This window comes from Telopea speciosissima, chromosome 3 (genome assembly GCF_018873765.1).
Source record: "Telopea speciosissima isolate NSW1024214 ecotype Mountain lineage chromosome 3, Tspe_v1, whole genome shotgun sequence".
Lineage (NCBI taxonomy): Eukaryota > Viridiplantae > Streptophyta > Magnoliopsida > Proteales > Proteaceae > Telopea > Telopea speciosissima.
In genome coordinates, this window is record NC_057918.1 from 13,794,527 (window position 1) to 13,814,801 (window position 20,275).

The following is a 20,275-nucleotide window of genomic DNA, read 5'->3' on the forward strand; positions in this document are numbered from 1 at the left end:
TTTAGTTTATTTGTTAGCTGTTGTCTATTGGGATCGTTATCTTTTGATGCTTAGGATTTTTAGTTTTGGATTAAAAATTCATTTAATTGATTATGAATAAAGACCTTTAAGTCTTGTTATTTGTTTCTGAATGCTCAAAATCATGTGGAATGCATAGTTAGAAGATCCCTATAAGCACTTTTAAGCATTTGGTTATCGAATTTGTTTGGTATGACAAGATATATATAGTATTTTCTTTCTTGGGTTTTTTGATCTATTTGTTTAGTGCTGTTAGAACTGAGATTTTATTGTATACCTTTTTGTTTTGGCCAAAAGGGTGAATCCTGAAGTCAGATGGTTTAATGTGCAATCTATTGAGTTGTGCTCCATCGAAATCTAAGGATCTGAAAGATTACAGTGGTGTCGGTGGACTTCCTATTGGGGAAGGCTTGATCTCTGTAGTGTGGGTAGATATTTTCTCTACTTTTCATTGTAAGCTCATGATATACGACATATTGCATGATGTCCAGTACCCATGCATTCATTTTGCCTTCTGAATGGAATTCTTTTAGCTAATCTTATCCGAGGAATAAACTAGAAATTTCTGTAAGATCATCCAGGTAATTTGTGTGGGCAGGCCTTTTATTTGGCAACGGCTCAACTCATTATGTCAATTAAATTCTATGGGGAGCATGAGATTAAGGCTCTTTTAGCACAATGTCATATATAGAATTTGCGCAATTTTCATTCAGTTAAACTGATCAGGATTACATTGAAGATTGGAGGGTGAATCTGTTCTCACTTCTCACATCAGTTAGAATTAGAAGGCTGTGTTTCCTGGACCTTATCTTTAGAGTTATGCTTTGGGCACTTGTTCTTAAAAGCGATCTTTATCATATTTTCATCTAACCCTAAAGATGTTTTATCTCAGTTCTTTTTTCCCATTTCCTGTTAACAGATGGAGCTTCCCCATTGGACTGATATTGTGAAGACCGCTACATTCAAGGAGCTTGCTCCTTATGACCCCGACTGGTACTATGTAAGAGCTGGTATGTAGCTTGTATCTTCAATTTTCATTCTTCTGTGTATATTGTCATAGATTTGTGTGTGTGTTTGTTTTCTGTTGTTGCATTTGTTTCTGATACATGCAGTGCAAGCATTTTTCCAATTAGACATGATAGATTCTACTTTACCTTACAATTAATCTTTTATTGCTTCATTGTAGCATCCATGGCTAGGAAGATTTACTTGAGGCAGGGCATTGGTGTTGGTGGCTTCCGGAAGATCTATGGTGGCCGCAAGAGGAATGGTAGCCGGCCACCCCATTTCTGCAAGAGCAGTGGTGCAATTCCTCGTAATATCCTTCAGCAATTAGAGAAGATGAACATCATTGAGATTGACCCAAAAGGGTAAGAAATATCTTGTGTCTATTACCTTTGGATTTTATTGTGGCAGTACCAAGTTTCCTTTTAATTGCCAAACCTTCACAAATGAATATTAGGAAAACTTCACCAATGTTAAAATGTTTTCTTTTGTTACTAGCTTGTGTAACCTGCATGACCCCTTCTATGAATTCTGTCATATGATCCCACACCACTCAGAGCCATGCCATGAATTTGTTATTTGTTAGATTGTCATTCTGTATATGAAGTGTTCACCAGATTTATTTCCCCCAAGTATCCTATGCATTTTGTTTGAGAAATTGATTGGTTGGTTTGAATCAGTTGATATGTTGGAAGACATTGTAAATCGTTTACTCATTTACTTGTGATTTTCATAAGTTGTTAAATGTTGGAAATTACAGAACTAATTACGGAGCTGTTTTTTTCCATTTGTTTGTGTCAGTGGAAGGAGGATCACATCCAGTGGCCGACGTGACCTTGATCAAGTTGCTGGGAGGATTGTTGTTGCCCCCTGAATGCAAACTGTGAGCTGTCTTTATTTGTGGAGGGGTAAAAAATAGTTTAGAAATAGCATTAGAAAAAGGGCTGGAGAAGCAAGGGGTGAAGAAAGTACAGCGCCATTTGGTTTGAGTTCCTTAGTGCCTCACCAACCTTTAGTTAGTGTTGGTGGTTGGGTGCCTCTAGTTTAACAGGCAAGCCAGCATAGATTAGGGGCTGTGTTTGATACGTATTCTAGGTAGATTTTGTATTCTTGAACAATAAAAATAACTATTTTTATCATTGAGAATGTGAAATCGAGAGCTCTATCATTCTTAACAATACAGACATGTGAAAAACACTTCATTACAGATATGATATCCAACAATATGGTGAACACTTCCCATGGCCAATGTGGTCGAATTTCATTTCTCCACGTTACCAACTCCTGTCAGTCAGTCCAAATGCCTATTCTATCGATTTTGCCTTTTGTATTCCCATGAGAAGTCCTCCCCCAGTACTGGGGGCCGTCAAGTGCGCATCATACCGCTGGGGCATCGCCATGTGTGCACAGTGGACCCCACCGTGCACACATGGGTGGTGCCCCAGCCGTATGATGGCACTTGACCTAGAGATCCGCAATAATAGCTTTGTTTGTTTCCTTTTAAGAATCTGCTATATGGTCAAGGTGTATGAGCTCAAAAATGCTCTTCAATGGCGGGTTGGTCTCAGATGGTGGACTATGGGGCGGAGTCAATGAAAAGTAAAATAGATGATGAACAACTAGCCAATTATGAAGGTTGGATATAATCCATTTAGGGTTCGATTGCGTATGATTAAAGACGCAATGATTTCGAGTAGTCCATTAAAATAACAAGAAAGCAGCTATGAAGAGATTGGTTTGGACACAACCAAATAATGGATGAGATCACAAAGAATTCTATCTTGGAGGGATTCATAGAGAAAGGGCAGGATGAGAATAAATGTTAATCAGTTTCCCTCCCCCTCAACAAAAAACACAAATATCATCAAGATTTTAAAAAAAAAGTGTTTCAAGTTTCCCTTAGGCTATGTTTGGTTGCAAGAGGAATTACAAGGAAAGGAAGTGAAAATTTTCAAACTTTAAAAAGAAATTTTTGTAATAATTATCCAGTGTGATTGTAGAAACTACTTAAATTTCATACCATATTTAGTAATGATACATTTTACATGTAATTTTTATTTTACTTTTTAAACCAGAGGGAAATGGATGCAAAATAAAGTAAAATTTAATAACCAAATATGGAATGATTTGGAGCAAATGATATAGTCAAATGGGATAATGATTACAAAAGTTTCCTATTTAAGTTTTAAAATTTCACTTCCATTCTCTTTAATTCCCCTTGCAAGCAAACGGAGCCTTAGTCAAAACACCAATCAATAATTTCCAAGCAAACAATTGAAAATTTGAAATCTAGGATGAATTTTAGTCTTCCACAACAGATGCAAAACAACATTAATAGATCCAGGAGTCCATTGTGGGATCCATGGGTCCTTCCAAATATCTCTCGAAACTCTATTTCCCACCTTCCAACAAATTAACTTCTGAAGAGTAGGCAAAATACTGATAAACTAGTCCAAATCCAAGAACCTTTTTTTGGTTTAAAGTCTAGATGGAGAAAACATTCGAATTAGGGAAATACTTAGCTTTCAAAATTCGTACCCAACGGGTCGAAGGGTTTAATATTAACCGACACCCTACCCTGAGAAGCATTGATTGGCTATGAATGTGAGCAAGTCTAAATCCTAACTCACCCAGTTTTTGGGCTTACACATTTGAACCCAAGGTATCAGTGATAGTTTTTTCTTTCTGTCGAGTCCCCTCTCCAAAGTCGAATACTTATGGTATCTAAAGATGATCGAAACACTGACTTGATTAAAACAGGTCTCGCAGCTTGTGTTAGTAAGGAAGATTTCCAAGAAGATAGTCTATTTTGTTTCTTAGCTTTAGAAATGAAAAGGGGGAGGGCAGTGGGGGGGGGGGGGGGGGGGGCCAAGATAAAAAGATGAATTGAACATTCCCCACAAACTAAAGAGTCTACGTATATGTGTACGTAAGGTAAGTGAAGTATTCTACTAAAGAAAACCTCACTTTTATTATACTTAATATATAAACCCGAAAGAGCTTCAAAAAGAGTTGACTCAACTTGTATAGTATTAACATCCTCAATATTGTCTCGACAAAAGATAAAAGGATCTTCTGCAAGGAGCAGATGAGTGATTTCAAGAGTATTCCTAACAATTTAATATCTTTGAAAAGATTAAGATCCCAACATATCGTTAATACACGCTGACCTTCCATTACAAAGATAAATAAATAAGGACTTAAAAGGAAAGATTCAAAAAAATCAAAGATTACTAACTCCCTTTAGTTTATAGAATAAGTCATCGAAGAAAGCAGATAACTTGTAAGATCTCACCAATGGCTTGAAAATCCTAAAACTTCAATCGAACAAAATTCTATTCCAACCTATCATAAACCTTGGACATATTCAACATTTCAACTTAATGGTAACCCATCCATGTTTCCCTTCACAATTTTGTAAACATTGTATGAATAATTTGTCTTCCTTTTACATAAGCAGATTGAAAAGGAGTGACGATTCTATCTAAAAGACTGTGTAAACAGAAAGCCAACAACTTTGAAATATAATCAATAGACCTCGTTTTAGAGTTAATTTTAGTCAAGGTTTTAAGTATCTTAACGTATTTGTCGACACTAATCAATATGTATCTTATTTTTAGGGTATCGTATGATAAAACACCGATACGATAAATATGTGACCCGATATGATTAATACTCTCTGATACAATACGTCTCTTAAAATCATCTTTTCGATACAATACCCGATACCGATACTTTAAGCCTTCTTAGACATTTTATGATAAAAACAAACTGGTATTACAATCACCTTAGTATATAAATATATATAATAAAAATTTTCGATAGACCAATAAGCCTATCATGAGTTGTGGTAAACTGCCAAACTCGGATAATTTGAGACTCGGTTCTCAGCTGTAGTTTCAGCATTAATGATGCTCTGTAGACCGCACTTGTGACTGTGAGCTCTAAAGGGTTGAAGCGTGGTTTGTAATCTCGAATCGGATCGGTCAATATCTGTCCGATCGAATTGGTATCGGGAGTAGTCGATCCCGATCTTAGAGCGATCCTGATCAGGTTTTGTGAATTGGTAATTGGATCGGATAACCCATTCGAATTTGACGATTTGATCTGCATGATTTGCAGAGAAGGACCCATATTTTTACCTTGATTCTTCATTGAGATTCACAGATTTGGGAGACTGCAATCTACGAGAAAAAAAGGGGAGATTTGGGAGAATCAAATCTGCGAAAAAAAAGGTCGGAATCTTACTGTTTTAGAAGATGGAATTAGGGCTGCAACAGGGTCGGGTTGGGCCGGGCTTTTTAAAACCCTAGCCCAACCCTGAGTGCCCTTAGCTGGGCCCAGGCCCGCCTTGACCCTGATTCAGGGCCTAAATACCTTGATCCTAACCCTGACCCTGATGGGCCAAGCCCAGCCCAAACCCGCCCTGATTGACCCTGGCCCTACAATAATTAAATTAAAATTACAAGACAAAAGATGTGAGAGAGGAGGCTTGAACCCAAGATTTTTGGTAGCTATTGGATTTTACACAATACAAACTGCCAAGTGCGGTAGGTGCTTGAGATACATATAATACCTTTTATTTTTTAATAAATAAAGAAATTTCTTCAGGGACAAAATCAGGGTCGGACTGACCCGAGGTCTCAACCCCGACCCTGACTCAACGCCAAGAATTTCTGGCCTTAACCCGTCCTCAGGGTCAGAAATCTTAGCCCAGGCCCTGTTCAGGCCGACAAGGCCAAACTTGCAGCCCTAGATGGAATTGAGTGAGGGATTTTTTTTTTTTTTTGGTAAAAGAGTAAGGGAATATTTCATTCCATGAAAACATTGATCAGCTTAAGGCAACTAGGGTTTTAAAGCCCAAAATTTTTAATTCTTCTTCATCGTAGCCTTTCATACTCTGATTTAGAGATTTGGTAGCTTCAAATGCACGAGATTAAAAGGGAAAGATCTTACCTTGGAGGGATCTCACCGTTTTTTATTAGGAATTAAACCTGGATTCCTCTTAAACAATAGCGATAGTGAAATTGACAAGGTGGAAAAGTTAAACTAACACAAAAATAGGGATTAGATTAGCTCAACAATAGGTATTAGATAAGCTCAACAGAAAATTAGGGATTAGAGAGCCGTAGAAACAGTGATTACTGTTTTTTTTAGAATTATTATTTTTTTAATATTTTTTTTGACTGATACAATAATCGATTCCGTAAAGCCTGGATTTTGATATTTTTGGCCAGTCTAGGATGATTTTGACGGATCCGAATCGATATCGACCTAGACTGATCCCGAGTCCGATACCTAAGATTACGAACCTTGGGTAGAAGTGACTCGGCACCAATTTTGCTTTAGACTCTGTGTCTTAGTAGCAGAATGAGTCGAACATAACACATGGGAGTTAGAAAGAGACAAGACATGAAAGTAGTGATGGATCCTCTCATACCCAACTCTCAACTCTTTTGATTCAGTTGGGGAGTCTGATGGTAAGTTATATGTCATTGTCTTGAGGGTCGGTGAAGGGATTCCCCATCTTGCCCCCCCCCCCCCCCCAATCTATGCCGGCCTGCCGGTTAGATTAGAAGCACCCAACCACTAACACTAACTGAAGGTTGGTGAAGCACCAAGGATCTCTTAATCTGATATCAAATTTAACCACTCAAAGAAAACCATCAATCAAAAAGGCGGCTCAAACCAAATAGCTCTGTTCTTTCTTCTTGCCAGTCTGGCCTCAACCCCCTTGCTTCTCCAGCCCTTTTTCTCATGCTATTTCTAAACTATAATGCTTTTCCTCAAACAAAAACAGCACACAATAACCAATATAACCAAGATGATGATCAAAGCACACTCAAATCACAAGAGACATCCAAACAAAAATCATCTCACTAAATTTGAATCCATTTTCATGAATACCTCAACAGTAGTGAAAGATTATCAACACACCACTGCATGCAGGGTCCATTTTGTTAGGGTTTAACAGCAAGAGAAATGGTTAGAACCTGGGTTTGACATTAACTGAGAAGCACAAAATGGGGGAGAGAATGCAGGATTCAGCTAAACCACAGGAATTACTCCCACAGAACCCACACACATCCTGCTACCGTACTACCTCTCCTGTTTGCTGCATGCCTCCTCTCGGTCACCTCCTAATTGTCGGTGGCAAGAGAACCAAACAAAGATGCGAGAAGAGCAACTAGCCCGAAAACACGATTTCCACATGACCTCATGGAGTACAATTTATTTTATTAATTCATTGCCCTTCTAGTTATTATTAATTCACAAGTAAAAGACTTCATGGAGCATCCAAATTGCACATATACAGCTTACTCAAGTCTCTTTCAAGGTGATTTAAAAATTTAAGTATAAAACTGGTTCATAAATTACTTGAATCCATTTATATTAAGCAAAATAGAGAAACACATTGATCCAGGCATTCACTAGAGAGTACAGACTAACAGACAATAGTATAAAGATGGAATACCATGCAAGTTCAAAACATAAATGTCTTTTCCTCCCCAGGATGGAGGAATAGGGAACTCTGGCAACTAGGTAAAAGAAACATCTGAACCCATAACTGAAGCAATAGAAAGGAAAAGAATTTAAAGAATCAACTTCAACTTCTAACTCTGATCACATGGTCCCCACCACAAGCTAACCCACTTAAGCATCCTGTCTATGCCACAGCAGGCATGTCCTTGAGCCATGAATCCAGAGGCTTACCGATGGAGTAGACGATGAAACCAATCTCCCTCAGCTTCCCCACGTTCAAAATGTTCCTCCCATCGAACACAAAGGCAGGCTTCTGCATGTTATCATAGATCTTCTGGTAATCGAGTGTCTTGAACTCATCCCATTCTGTCAAGACACAGATAGCGTGGGCATCCTTTGTAGCCTCATAAGCATCCCAAGTCACACTAACTTGCTTCACAGAGGAAGGGCTCATTGGCTGCAAGTGAAGAGGGTGATCCCAGTCAAATTTGTTCATTGACAAATCCCTCTGGATCTGATCTTCATTGACTTGAGGATCGTAGATGCTCAAGCGGGCCTTATCACCCAAGAGCCCCTTGCAAACATCAATAGCGGGGGTCTCTCTTGTGTCGCCAGTGTCCTTCTTGAATGCAAACCCAAGCACTGCAATCTTCTTACCTGAAACGGTATTGAACATGGAGGCAACCACCCGATTCACGAAACGATTCTTCTGGTAATCATTCATGCTGATGACCTGTTTCCAGTAATTCGCTACCTCAGGGAGGCCATTGCACTCGCAGATGTACACCAGGTTGAGGATATCCTTCTGGAAGCAAGAACCACCAAAACCAACACTGGCATTGAGGAACTTGGGCCCAATTCTTGTATCCTTACCAACAGCATGAGACACCTGGGAAACATCAGCTCCAGTTGCCTCACAAAGAGCTGACATTGCATTGACAGATGAAATCCTTTGTGCCAAGAAAGCATTGGCTGCTAGCTTGGACAGCTCTGCAGACCAGAGATTGGTACATATGATTCGGTCTTCAGGCACCCAATGGGCATACACATCCTTCAAAGCTTGGATTGCCTTCTGGCCCCCTGGAGTTTCCCGGCCACCAATAAGCACCCTGTCAGGTTTGATGAGGTCTTGGATTGCAGTCCCCTCAGCAAGGAACTCTGGGTTTGAGAGAATTTGGAAGTTGATGCCCTTGCTGTTGTGGGTTAGAATCTTCTCAATTGCCTCCGCTGTTTTAACTGGAACAGTTGATTTCTCAACAACAATCTTGTCTGACTTTGATACATCGGCGATCATACGGGCTGCACTCTCCCAGTAAGTCAAATCTGCTGCCTTGCCTGCTCCAAGGCCCCGAGTTTTAGTCGGGGTGTTGACTGATACAAAAACTATATCAGCCTCAGAGACATGTTTCTCTACATCAGTGCTGAAGAAGAGGTTCTTTCCTCTGCACTGCTTCACCACGTCATCAAGACCAGGCTCATAGATAGGGAGCTGGTCGCTGTTCCAGGCATTGATGCGAGGTACAGATATATCCACAACAGCCACTTCAATTGACGGGCACTTGAGAGCAATCATAGCCATGGTAGGTCCACCAACATACCCGGCTCCAATACAGCAGATCTTCACCATTTTTCCTTGTTATGGACAACCTGAAAGATTGCAAATTTATACTTCAGGATAAAGAAAGCATTGGAAATAAATACCATTCCAGATACCCATATAACAGTTAGGAGAGAAAGGAAAACGAAAAATCAGAGCCCATCAAGTTGGATAAATAGCTAGTCTCTGGTCAGAGTATCAGACCAATAGATCCTAAAACAGGATTACCGTTGAAACTGGTAAATAAATACAAAATCCTTCCCCAAAACGAAATTGTTTCAATTTGACAGATAATTTGCTAAAAAATTGTCAAGCACAACAGAAAAATGAAATTGATTTCAGATAGAGAATCCATAAAAATTGGGCCAGGAGGGAGAGGGACAGAAGTTGTAGAACCCATGTAAAAGCATGTGGCATAGAAAGAGGGCAAAGCAAAAAAGAATGGTTTTTGTACCAAATGGTGACATTGGCCTACAATTTGTGGAACCGAGATCACATATGAAAAAGTAGATTTCCCCGTACGGATCGCAGTTTTCAGATCTACAACAAAATGTACTACCAACCGATCTGTGCATTCCAAGAGAACCCCATTTTATATCATATGAGAACGACAGAAAACCCACAAACGCAAAGAGGAAACTAAAAAAAAAAATCACCAACAAACAAATTCTCCTCAAACAGGAAATAGAACAGTACTAATTCAGAAGATGGCAGACGCCACTACCCATACCAGCAATGCAGAACTACATGAGAACTGTAATGTTAATTTGAAGTCTCAAGTTCAGATCACTATACCTACTGAAAAAAGCTTCTTTTCCGCTCTTGGAATCCGTGAAAAGAGAATGAAGAAGAAAGGTTAGATCTCTAAAGAGAGAATAACCGTCAAAGAGAACAGAGGTGGAAGAGAGGTGGAAACGGTCGATCTCTAAAAGAGAGCAAGAGACCTCAGTTTCTTCTACAGGAAAACAAAGAGACCAAGAGCACCATTAAATACCCAAAAGCCCATCTAAGATCTACCCCGCTCAGATTGTAACAACAAAGCAAAGTCAAATTTAACCGCTGAACTGGAATATTCAAACACGTTTTCAACACAGCTGCTTATATTTTTTTTTAAATCATATTATTATTAGATCATATAAGGAAAAATACATAAAAACAAATTTACAGGAAAGTGAAGAAAAAAAAATCAAAATCCATGTTCCAGCAAAACCCAGATTCTAAATAATTAAAACAAACTTAGGCAGAAACCCTTCAGCTAAACTGTGAAAAAAAAAAAAAAAAAAACCAAATTTTATTAGGGTTTATCAGAAACGTCCTAAATTGAAAATCAAATTCTAGAATTCTGCAGTTTAATCAGTTACTCATTTATCAGAATATGCCAAAAAATAAATTTTCCAAAAGGAAAAAAAAAAAATAAATAACACAAAGGGTATCTGAGAAATCATGGTGAAATGCATTATTATTTAGGGTTTTAACTGGGCACGAGAATTTGACCAATCCTGGTAAAAAGCATTGAGAAGAAAACTTGAAGAATCAGAAAGAACGTGTTTGATCATTGATGGGCTCAGACGGCATTGAGTAAGGTTGAAGCCACAGATTAAAAAATAAATAAAAAAAGAAAAAGTGACAGGTCGAAAACCTATTTCTTAGAAACAAAACTAAGTTCAATCAACGTGTTCATGCCGTATAAAATGCCTAAAAAATTATTAAAAAAAGAAGAAGAACAGAGATTAATTAGAAAAGAAAACGTGTAATTAAGCAATCGTGAAGAAGAAGACATAAAGATGAATAAATTACCTTTTTTCTTTTCTTTTCTTCTACTGGTATAGTGAGTGTTTCTTTGAGGGTCTATCTCTCTACTTTTGATTTAGGAGATATTTAATGGACTCTCACTTCCTTAGGTAAAATTTTGCCGTTTACCTTCCAGGCGATACTCACGACTCTTTCCGTTGAAATTGCAAAACCTGGGAGCACTTGTGAAAAGCATCTCTTGATATTAATCTCCATTAATTATAAAATTAATTAATTAATTAAATGAAAATTTCCTTCCTTTTAGATGAATAACTCAAAGCCAGTCCTATTTCCTTTCTTAATTATCTTACCAAAAATGGGAAGAAAAAATAGGCAAAAAATCAAATTTTGGATTTTGCCATTAAATATTTTGGTCCAGGGGTGCGTCGATCTTTTCGTGATAGACTGTGTTTGGGCATAGATACACAATCTGAGGCACAGGAAATCCGATTTCATCTGCAAAACCTCCTTGAGTATTCTATTTTATCTCTTAATTCCCAACCATATTTTTCAGAATTGGAGCGATTACTAAATCCATGCTTGAAAGAGAAGAAGACACAGTCCAGTAGAGTCCACAAGGACTACCACCCTATACTATTGTCAACTCTTTCAAGAGAAATTGAATGGTTTACTAATTAAGTTTGGGAAAAAGAACTTTGTACCCCACCTCATGAAAAGACAGAAATGCTACCTCTATTGATGCTTCATCACGTGTTCTCATGGGCCCCCTGTACGTGCAAGGGCCACGTTCTCTGCATAAACACTTCCCCATTAAGTGTTGATAAAAAAAAATGTTAATTGGTCACATAACTCTTACACTTAGAAAGAGAAGCATGTGAAAGTACCACCCTAGCCCCATACAAAATCTCATCTATGTTGATGCCCCAACATCTACTTTCATTAACCCGGTGCTGGTGCTGGTGCAGGTGCAGGCTTTACACAACCAAACAATGAGCTATTGCCCTTAAGTTTTGTTTAAAACTACCCTTACATACTCCATTTTAGACTTTTACTATTCATTTAATCGGGTGTCACCTGAAGATGACACAATCGTTTTCTCATAATAACATGTGGTCTCTTGTGGCTACCAATAGTGTCAACCTGTTTTGTCCAGTAGTGAAACCTTGCACCTAAAAAAAAAAAAAAAAACTGTTTTGTCAAGTAGCCAGCAATTGTAATACCATTAAAAAAACAAAAAAAAAACTGGTCCACGCCATTAGGTAGGTATGGTCGCACCTCCGTATCTCTTCTCTCCTCCACCCTAGATCATTATCTGTTCCATTTTCTTGCCTGGTCCATTTCCCCAAACCCCTCTAATAATGCACAGGGCAGGAAATGGAGCAAATAATTTTCCCCTCCACCCTCGTTGCATTCTAATATATGATACTGCGTTGTCACATCTTATTGGTGCATTGCTCATGGTGTATGCTCAAAAAATCCTCTACTTAAATGCTAATACGTGTTTTACCAAAAAATAAATAAAAAATGCTAATACATGTCATATTTTTCTATTGAAATTAAAAAAAAAAAAAAAGTAAACTCCAATTTTATTATGCCCCTCTCCTTATATAATAATGGTTTAGGGGCTCTTAACTCTTAAGAGATGTGTATGCTGCATTTAGTATTAAATATTTGGTAACTAGTTTTTTTTTTTGTAAGAATATTTGGTAGCTAATCATTTTATTAATTTGGCGAGGACAACTCACAATGATCAGAGATGAAAAAGAAAATATATAAAAAAGAGTGTTTGAATGACACTTCTATAGGTGTGCTTAGGACTTGACGCTTTACAGTTGATACATTTTTTTAATTGTCGATTGTCTTATTTTTTAAAATTATTTAATGTAGTATTTAATGTAAAAGTATAAAAGGTTTTTTTAAAAATTAAGGTATTTTAATATACCATCAAATTTTTTTTTTATGTGACAATTTGAAATTACAATATTCACCGTCATTGAAAAAAATATATTATACTAGAAAGGTAAAAAAATAAAGTTAAAATCTTTTTAACACCTTAGGAGGTGTCAATAGGAAAATCATTGTATAAGAAGGCAAGGCTTCTTTGAACCAATAGTGTATCTGAATTCAAATACATTGAATTATTTATTCAATTTAAATGAAAAATCTTCATATTTTTGGATGTAGGGTACACTATTGAATAAAAGATAATTTTCCTTAAATAACAAAAGGACCTAATTTTCCTAAAGCCACAGTGAAAAAGGAACTGATCATTGGACTTGGACGGATGTTTGGAAATACTTGAAAGCATTTGGTACCTTCAATATACAAGATGTGGGGATAATGAAGAACTTAGATTTGAGGGTGAATCCTTCAATGTGGTGAAGGAGAATTTCCTCCATAAAAGAGACCCTATGAGTGGATGTGTGTAAGGGGACAATGTGGAGATCTTTTTATTTATTAATTTATAGAAAAATATTTCTCAAAACGCATGGGTACTATTTCCCTCTCACATGAAATTTTTTATTCTCTTGCTGTGACCATGTAGGGCATATGTGGATGATATCATTCTTCGCATCGTCATTGATTTTATTTTATTTTTTGAGAAAAAATGCTACCTGGGTGTGTGCGGCATGCGGCCTTGTGCCCATATACAGACTGCACGAAATGACTGTTACACCCCCATGGAAAGGCAGAAATTCATGGGGGTACTGCGATCATTTCACGTGGCCCTGTGTGTGGGCACAGGGGCCACGCACCACACACACCTAGATAGTGTTCCTTTCCCTTTTTTTTTTTTTATTTGGACAAATCCTATCAAGGGCTCATAGGCCACTAAGGGTTGGCATCCTTTGTTGAGTTGTTGCCATCCCAACTCAAGGAAAGCCGGCCAAGGGTGGGGGTATGGGGAGGGGGAGGGGGAGGCAAGGGGGAATCACAGGACGTTATACATCTGATAGGGGAGGGGGAGAGTCGAACAAGCGACCTCGATCTCCTTGGACTTAGGCCAACGCTCTACTCCACTAGCAGCTACCACCATGCCAAGAGGCGTTTCCCCGTACCGCCATTGATGTAGTGTGCAAATTCCAGCCCCCTCCCCCCACACCCCCACCCCCATTGTGGGAAGCCCTCTCCTTAATTTATCATGGTAACCTAAAACTAGTATCATAATTTATCTTGGGATTTAAATTATAAATTATGTTCATTCAATATAGGGAAATAGAAGACCGCTAGGTTGTGTGGAGCTTGCTCCTAGACACAGGAAGGACAAAATGACTGTCATTCCCATGTGAAATGAAAAATCCCACTCCGATTAGATGCCCCTGCGTATATTCTCAGTGGGCCAATGGCTCCCACACTAGTTCTGACAGCCGTAATTGTACCAAGCAGATTGTGTGGACCATACTGATGGTAAGTGGTAACAGACTAACAGAGGATCCAGGCCCAGCCTATTGTAAAAAAAAAGATATACCCAATGCACAAGATTCCCGCCACTGCGGAGTCTAGGGGAGAGTCATAATGTACACAGTCTTCCCTCTTTTTGCACCAAGTCCCAAAACTTTTAAAACCCGGAATTCAACATGGGATCAGTGTCTATCGATTAGAATTGGATCAAAATAGGTTGGGAATCGGTCAGAGTTTCTTGAAACCCTAAAACTAAAATCAGGAAGAAGCAAAAGATCACAAGATATAAGTTCCATTGATTTTATTAAATTTATAAAAAAAAAGAAAAAACAAAGTGAAAATCAAAATGCATTTATCACACAAATTGTGAGATAGAGATACCCTATTTGCGTGATTAGGAGGCAACACTTCTACAAATTGTGAGATACCTTGTTTGGTTACTAGTCTCACATGAGACCTGCCTTATTATGTGAGAAATTAGTCATCGCTGAACCCTCCTCATATATATATATATATATAAATTAATTGCACTACACGTTACTAAATTGGTGTAGTTCATGTTGGCCTCTGGCCGTGCCAAACTTTACTTCTCTTGTCAAATGGATTATTATTGGCTGTTGGGCTGTCACACACTCAAACTCCACTACACACAAGGATAGGACGGAAGAAAGATTCAAGAGTAATGTTTTACAATGACCACCCTTGTGTATTAGTACATTCCTTGTTTATATATGGGGTGAGGATACTCTACATTCTCTCACATTGATTACTTTAAGAGGCATGGATTTTTTTTATTTTTAAGAGGAGTTTGCTGGTAATTTTGCATGTTCATGTGTTTGAGCGCAGAGTCACGTGACCAACCCAGCAACATTTTTTTTTTCTTTTATTTTAATTATTCTTTCTCTTTCTTAAAAAAAAATAATAAATAATTCATGTGAAGAGGTGCAGTGTACGCCTTAGGCTCAAAGAGTCTTTTCCCTTACATGTGTAGTTACCTGACCGGTTGTGTGACGTACATTAGTTGTGTCTATCTCTCTCCTCCCATAATAAAAGGGTAGATATGTCATTTCCTTAGGAGGAAGGAGAGAGATAGATGCTGCCAAGCTGTGTAGCTACGCTAATGTCTCCTTGTGTCTATCTCTCTCCCCTCCATCCTATAAAATGACATATTTGTCAACTTGTTGTGGGAGGAGAGAGATAGACACAGGGAGACGCTAGCGTACACTACAGAGTCGGACAGGAAATTCAATCCCCAATCGAGTTATACTGGAGCTTAAAAAATAAGAGAAGAAGATTGATGAGAAATGATTGAAGCGAGGCAGTTCATGAATGGCCAAGGATTTTAAACTCGAAATCGGGTCAATCGGTTCATGTCGATTCCTTGGATCAGAATCGATCCCAAAAACCTCAGAATTGACCCCTCAATTTTGTAAGAATCCTACACTCCGGTCCTAAAAACTACAGAAGTACTGACCATTCCAAAGCGTCCAAAATCGGGATCAGTCATGGTGAATTTTGATTTAAATCGATCAATTTGAACCATCAGATTTCAATTTTTGAAACGGTGAGTATAGGCTAGAAAATATCTTGTTTTTTTTTTTTTCCGTTAAATTTCGAGACAAACATCTCATTGATACAATTTCAGCTTAAAATGAGTAGAGTAAGCAACTAAAATTACAAAAGATGCCATTTTCTATTATATATTTATTTCTATTCGATGTCATTTTCATAATTTTATTAATAAGACTTTGGATAAGAGCTCGAGCTACTTTTTTTTCAAACTTATTTTAGATTAAAATTTGATCATTAAGATGGATGCGAGGTTCTCTATCACATGAACTAATTAACCTTATTCACAGAAATCACTTTTTAACCTTCAACTCTTAAAGAGCCAAGCCAGGCCATGTTTATCTTAAAAGGTGATAAGCTGTTAAAGGTCGGATCTATGAATCTATAAGATTCATTCTCCATTGTCAACGCCCACCACCCAATGCACATGAAAACAAACGTGTAAAGAGTATGACAAGAATACAAAAATGGATTCATATCTCTACACTAACACTCCAACCTCTAAGATAAGCACCAAACTTCGTTGCTGCTTTTTTTTGAAAGCCTATCTTTGATGAGTAGAAACCTGACCCATGCAGGCCACCACCTTCCCTCTCACTAGAGATGGAAGATTAACCTTCAAACCAAAGACTCACACCCTTCAAGGAGAAAGAATCTCATGGTGGGTGGGAGGAAGAGGAGGAAGAGGAGGAAGACATGCTCTGTACAACCTCTCTCTCTCCAGCTCCAGCCTCTGATGCCCATATGGAGATTCAGTCATCCCTGGCATGCATGCCTCAACCACACTTTAGATGGTGTGTTCAAGGAAATGCGAAGACACAGGGAGTGATGAGTTCACAATCACTTAAGTCCTGTTTGGTTAGAATGGAAACAAGGGCAAGAGATCATTGCATGGTTATGTAGCCCATGACTAGCAAAGGAGTCAATGAGTCAATGAGTCAATGAGAGTATGCTAGTGCATTTACATGGATGAGATTTTTTCTTTCACAGGGAATAGGGTGGTAATTTTGCGCGCACATGTGTCTGGGCGCAGAGGCTACACGATAAGGTAATGTTCTTTTTCCCTAGAAACAATGAGAAAAGAATGTTGTCTAGTCACGTTCCCCTGCACCCACACACAATGGGACCATCCTATCTCTCCTATTGGATACCCATGCGCGCCCCCCTCATTGGCCCCACACTGATGCAGTGGCCATGCGATTGGACAAAAAACCTTTTCTCCCAAAAAAACAAAGGGATAATGTTAAGTGTTGTTGAGCATAGTGTATGCTAGTGTCTCCATGTGTTTATCTCTCTCCTCCCTCCCTATGAAATGGCATCTCCATCCCTTGTTGGGAGGAGAGAGATAGACCAAGGAAGTGCTAGCGCACTCTACACTCTTAGATAGAGAACTTAATCTCAAAAACAAAATAGCTAGAAAGCATTTTAATCATTAGCAACAGTAATTGTGTAATTAATCTAACAATATATTAAGGGATTGAGTTCCTTGTCTGGTGCATAATGTATGCTAGCACCTCCATATCTATCTCTCTTCTCCCTCTAGTGCACACTCATGAAATGACCTTTTTACCCTTGTTTACGAAACCATTTTGTCACTTCTTATTGGTGTGCTCTCCTATATCATTTGCGACAGTGTGGGTATACTTTCTCATATTCTCTCACATCCTCACGATGTGAGATCCACACAAAAAATTCACTTTCCTCCCTGACTATGTGAGCCCCATTATTGACGAAACTATTTCTCGTGTCATGAATTTAGGACTGCAATAGGGTCGGGTTGGGCCGGGCTTTATAAAACCCTAGCCCAACCCTAAGTCCCCTTAGTTGGGCCCAAGCCTGACCCGACTCTGATTCAGGGTCGGAAAAATCCAACCCTGACCCGCCCTCAGGGTCGGGTCGGGCTGACCCTGATTGGCCTTGATCATGGGGAGGGGGAAGGAAATACATGGGCTGGAATGGGCTGGGGAGGAAATTATCAATTTTACATAAAATAACACTGTAATAAATTGTATTATATCACTTATTGTCTTCATATATACTATATTATATAACAAAATGTGGGTGACGTTTAAAGTTTATAATATATATATTATATCAATATATATTTTATAGTATAACTTAAAACAGAATCGGGTCGGGCAGGGCTTGGCTTAGCCCACGGCCTCAACCCTGGCCCGGCCCAACCCTGACTCAGGGCCAGAAATTTTCAGCCCTGACCCGCCCTCAGGGCCAAATATCTCAGTCCAAGGCCTATTCGGACTTAGGGCGGGCGAGGATGGATTCGAGCTGACAGGGCCAAACTTGCACCCCTACATGAATTAGTATAGTGTGGGAGATTCTTCCCATACTGACGGCATGGGAAACCCTCCTTCATAAGTTGTAGGCTGGGATAAAAGAAAATTTTGTATCTTGAGCATGGAAACCTTCACAGTACCTGAGTAAAAGCTGTATAGCCAATTCAGCCCGGGATAGAAAATAAAATAATAAAGGTCTCAACAGTCGACCAGGAAAGTTTCCCACTGTTCTAACTGACTGGAGAAAATTTTGTCGGCACAACAGGACAGTTGTTGGTTGGATTGGACATTTCACTAGTGGTTGTTAGAATTTTTTCCTTTTAAAGAAAAAAAAATTATTTATTTTTGGTTGTTAAGGGTTGTTAGAGAAATTTCTTCTTTTTTTTTATTTTTATGAATGTTTGTTAGAATTTGATGAGCTGTGATATAACATTGTATTTGCATTATTCAAATAAAATCCCAGATTCTATTTTTAACCATAGAAAACTATATCATTCACCAACTCCAAGGATCCTTTTATTATTAAGAAACATCTATAATATAGTACCTTTCTTCCACTTTCTTATGTACTTCTTATGTACTGTGGACTCTCTGTCTCTATTCACAAAAAAGGAACTTTAACTTAGTTGTGTTTATTATGTGTTAAAAGTCTGATGAAACCTGTGTGACTGGGTGTCCTAGGCTAAGATCTCAACCAACATGTTGTATGTCTAATGGGATTCAGATCTAGTATATGAACGTTAAATTGGATCAATTTAGTATGAGATACATTAAATAACTTGATTTAACGTGTTTCATCAGTTTTAGAGGTTTTGATGTATCAGTCAAGCACCTAACACATGGTTTCGTAGGTGAATCTGATATTCTTGGGTAATCATCTTTCACAATATTTTTGTTCGTTAGGATTCCAGAGATGGATACTAGTTAGTGATGTAAGACCACACCAAGAAAAAATCACTAGTCACCACACTGATAATACCAACATCATGAAAGGAATTGGTAGGTGTGGAACTAGAAGTAGTAGGACCTAAGGCACATGATTCAAAGAATCTGATGATCGAAATTTTGATGGAATCGCATTATTCGATTTGATTCCTACAACCTATTTTGGAATTGACCATGCATACCCTTTGATCTTCATTTTTTATTTTTTATTTTTTATTTATCATACAAGTTTTTTAATTGCAAACTCCCTTTACTTTCGAAACAATGTAACACTTTGGTCAAGTCCATTAATTTGAGATGTTAATCTAATGACAAAAATGCCCTTATGACAAAAATCTACTAAAATTAAAGATTAGAGTGATCAAATTGCCCTCATCTTCCCCCCCCCCCCCTTCCCGATTCCATTTTCTAGGGTTTTCAGCCAATTCCGATCCAAATTAGAATTACTGAAAGCCAATCCCGTGTCTGGAAACTGGTTTTGAAACTTTGCCTTGGCAAGAATATGAACTCTTGCTTCAAGCAAATGGTCTCTGATAATCAGAACTGGGAGTCAACTTCCAACACATACATGTTGACAAACACTTTGTTTTGTTTTCTGATGCTCAAAAAGACGAGAGTCAAGTGTTTCAGTCGAGAAGGGGGAAAAACTTGTTGAGCTCCCAGGAGTCAAAGATAATCATTGTTCTTATGAGATGCTCAAACTGAAGGCAAGTGATCAATCAAGTATACTTCCTCTATTATCTAGTTCTTTGTTCATGATCCAAGCTGTAAACGATCCGTAATGTATATTGTTATGTATATCTTGAATTCTTGTACCCATTTCCAAAAATGATTCGCTCTGACATTTTTTTGGGTGACAACCTAAATAGAACTTTTTCTAAGATCGGTGATGGTACAGTTCAACCCGATCCAGTGGAGGAATATCTATATTTTTTACCCGTCTTATTGTAATAATGATGCGAGACTTGAGGGTTTTCAATTTAGGGTTTCTGGGAGAGAGTAGCAACACCGTTTTTTGAGTGTTCTTGAAAGATCTCCATTGTAACTTTCTCCAATTTACATAGTGAAACATCTTCAGCTTCACCCATGGACGTATCACACCATATTGGTGTGTGAATCACATTAAATCTTCGTGTCATCTTGCTCTGTTTTCATTTTTGTTCGTGTTTTGTTTGGAATTTATTCTAATAAATACATACAATCCATGAAG

At 38.2% G+C, this 20,275-nt stretch overlaps 2 protein-coding genes across 3 annotated transcripts in view; one reads left to right on the top strand and one right to left on the bottom strand.

Moving 5' to 3' along the window:
- LOC122654433 (40S ribosomal protein S19) overlaps positions 1–18,932 on the top strand; it is a 19,236-nt gene extending 304 nt beyond the window's left edge. Inside the window, exons 2-5 of one of the 2 annotated variants that reach the window (XM_043848515.1) lie at positions 938–1,028; positions 1,205–1,388; positions 1,825–1,906; positions 18,922–18,932. In XM_043848515.1, the coding sequence (XP_043704450.1) occupies positions 938–1,028; positions 1,205–1,388; positions 1,825–1,897 (348 nt within the window). In that variant the 3' untranslated portion in view covers positions 1,898–1,906; positions 18,922–18,932. Of the gene's footprint in view, positions 1–937; positions 1,029–1,204; positions 1,389–1,824; positions 1,918–18,921 lie in introns of those variants that run through there. The other variant, XM_043848514.1, reaches the window with a different exon arrangement.
- On the bottom strand, positions 7,387–9,951 carry LOC122654432 (UDP-glucose 6-dehydrogenase 2). Its single transcript, XM_043848513.1, has 2 exons — positions 9,899–9,951; positions 7,387–9,153 (listed from the first exon to the last, which is right to left on the bottom strand). The coding sequence occupies exon 2, from the start codon at positions 9,131–9,133 to the stop codon at positions 7,691–7,693; it is 1,443 nt and encodes a 480-aa protein (XP_043704448.1). The 5' UTR covers positions 9,134–9,153; positions 9,899–9,951; the 3' UTR covers positions 7,387–7,690.
- Positions 18,933–20,275: the final 1,343 nt, after the last annotated feature.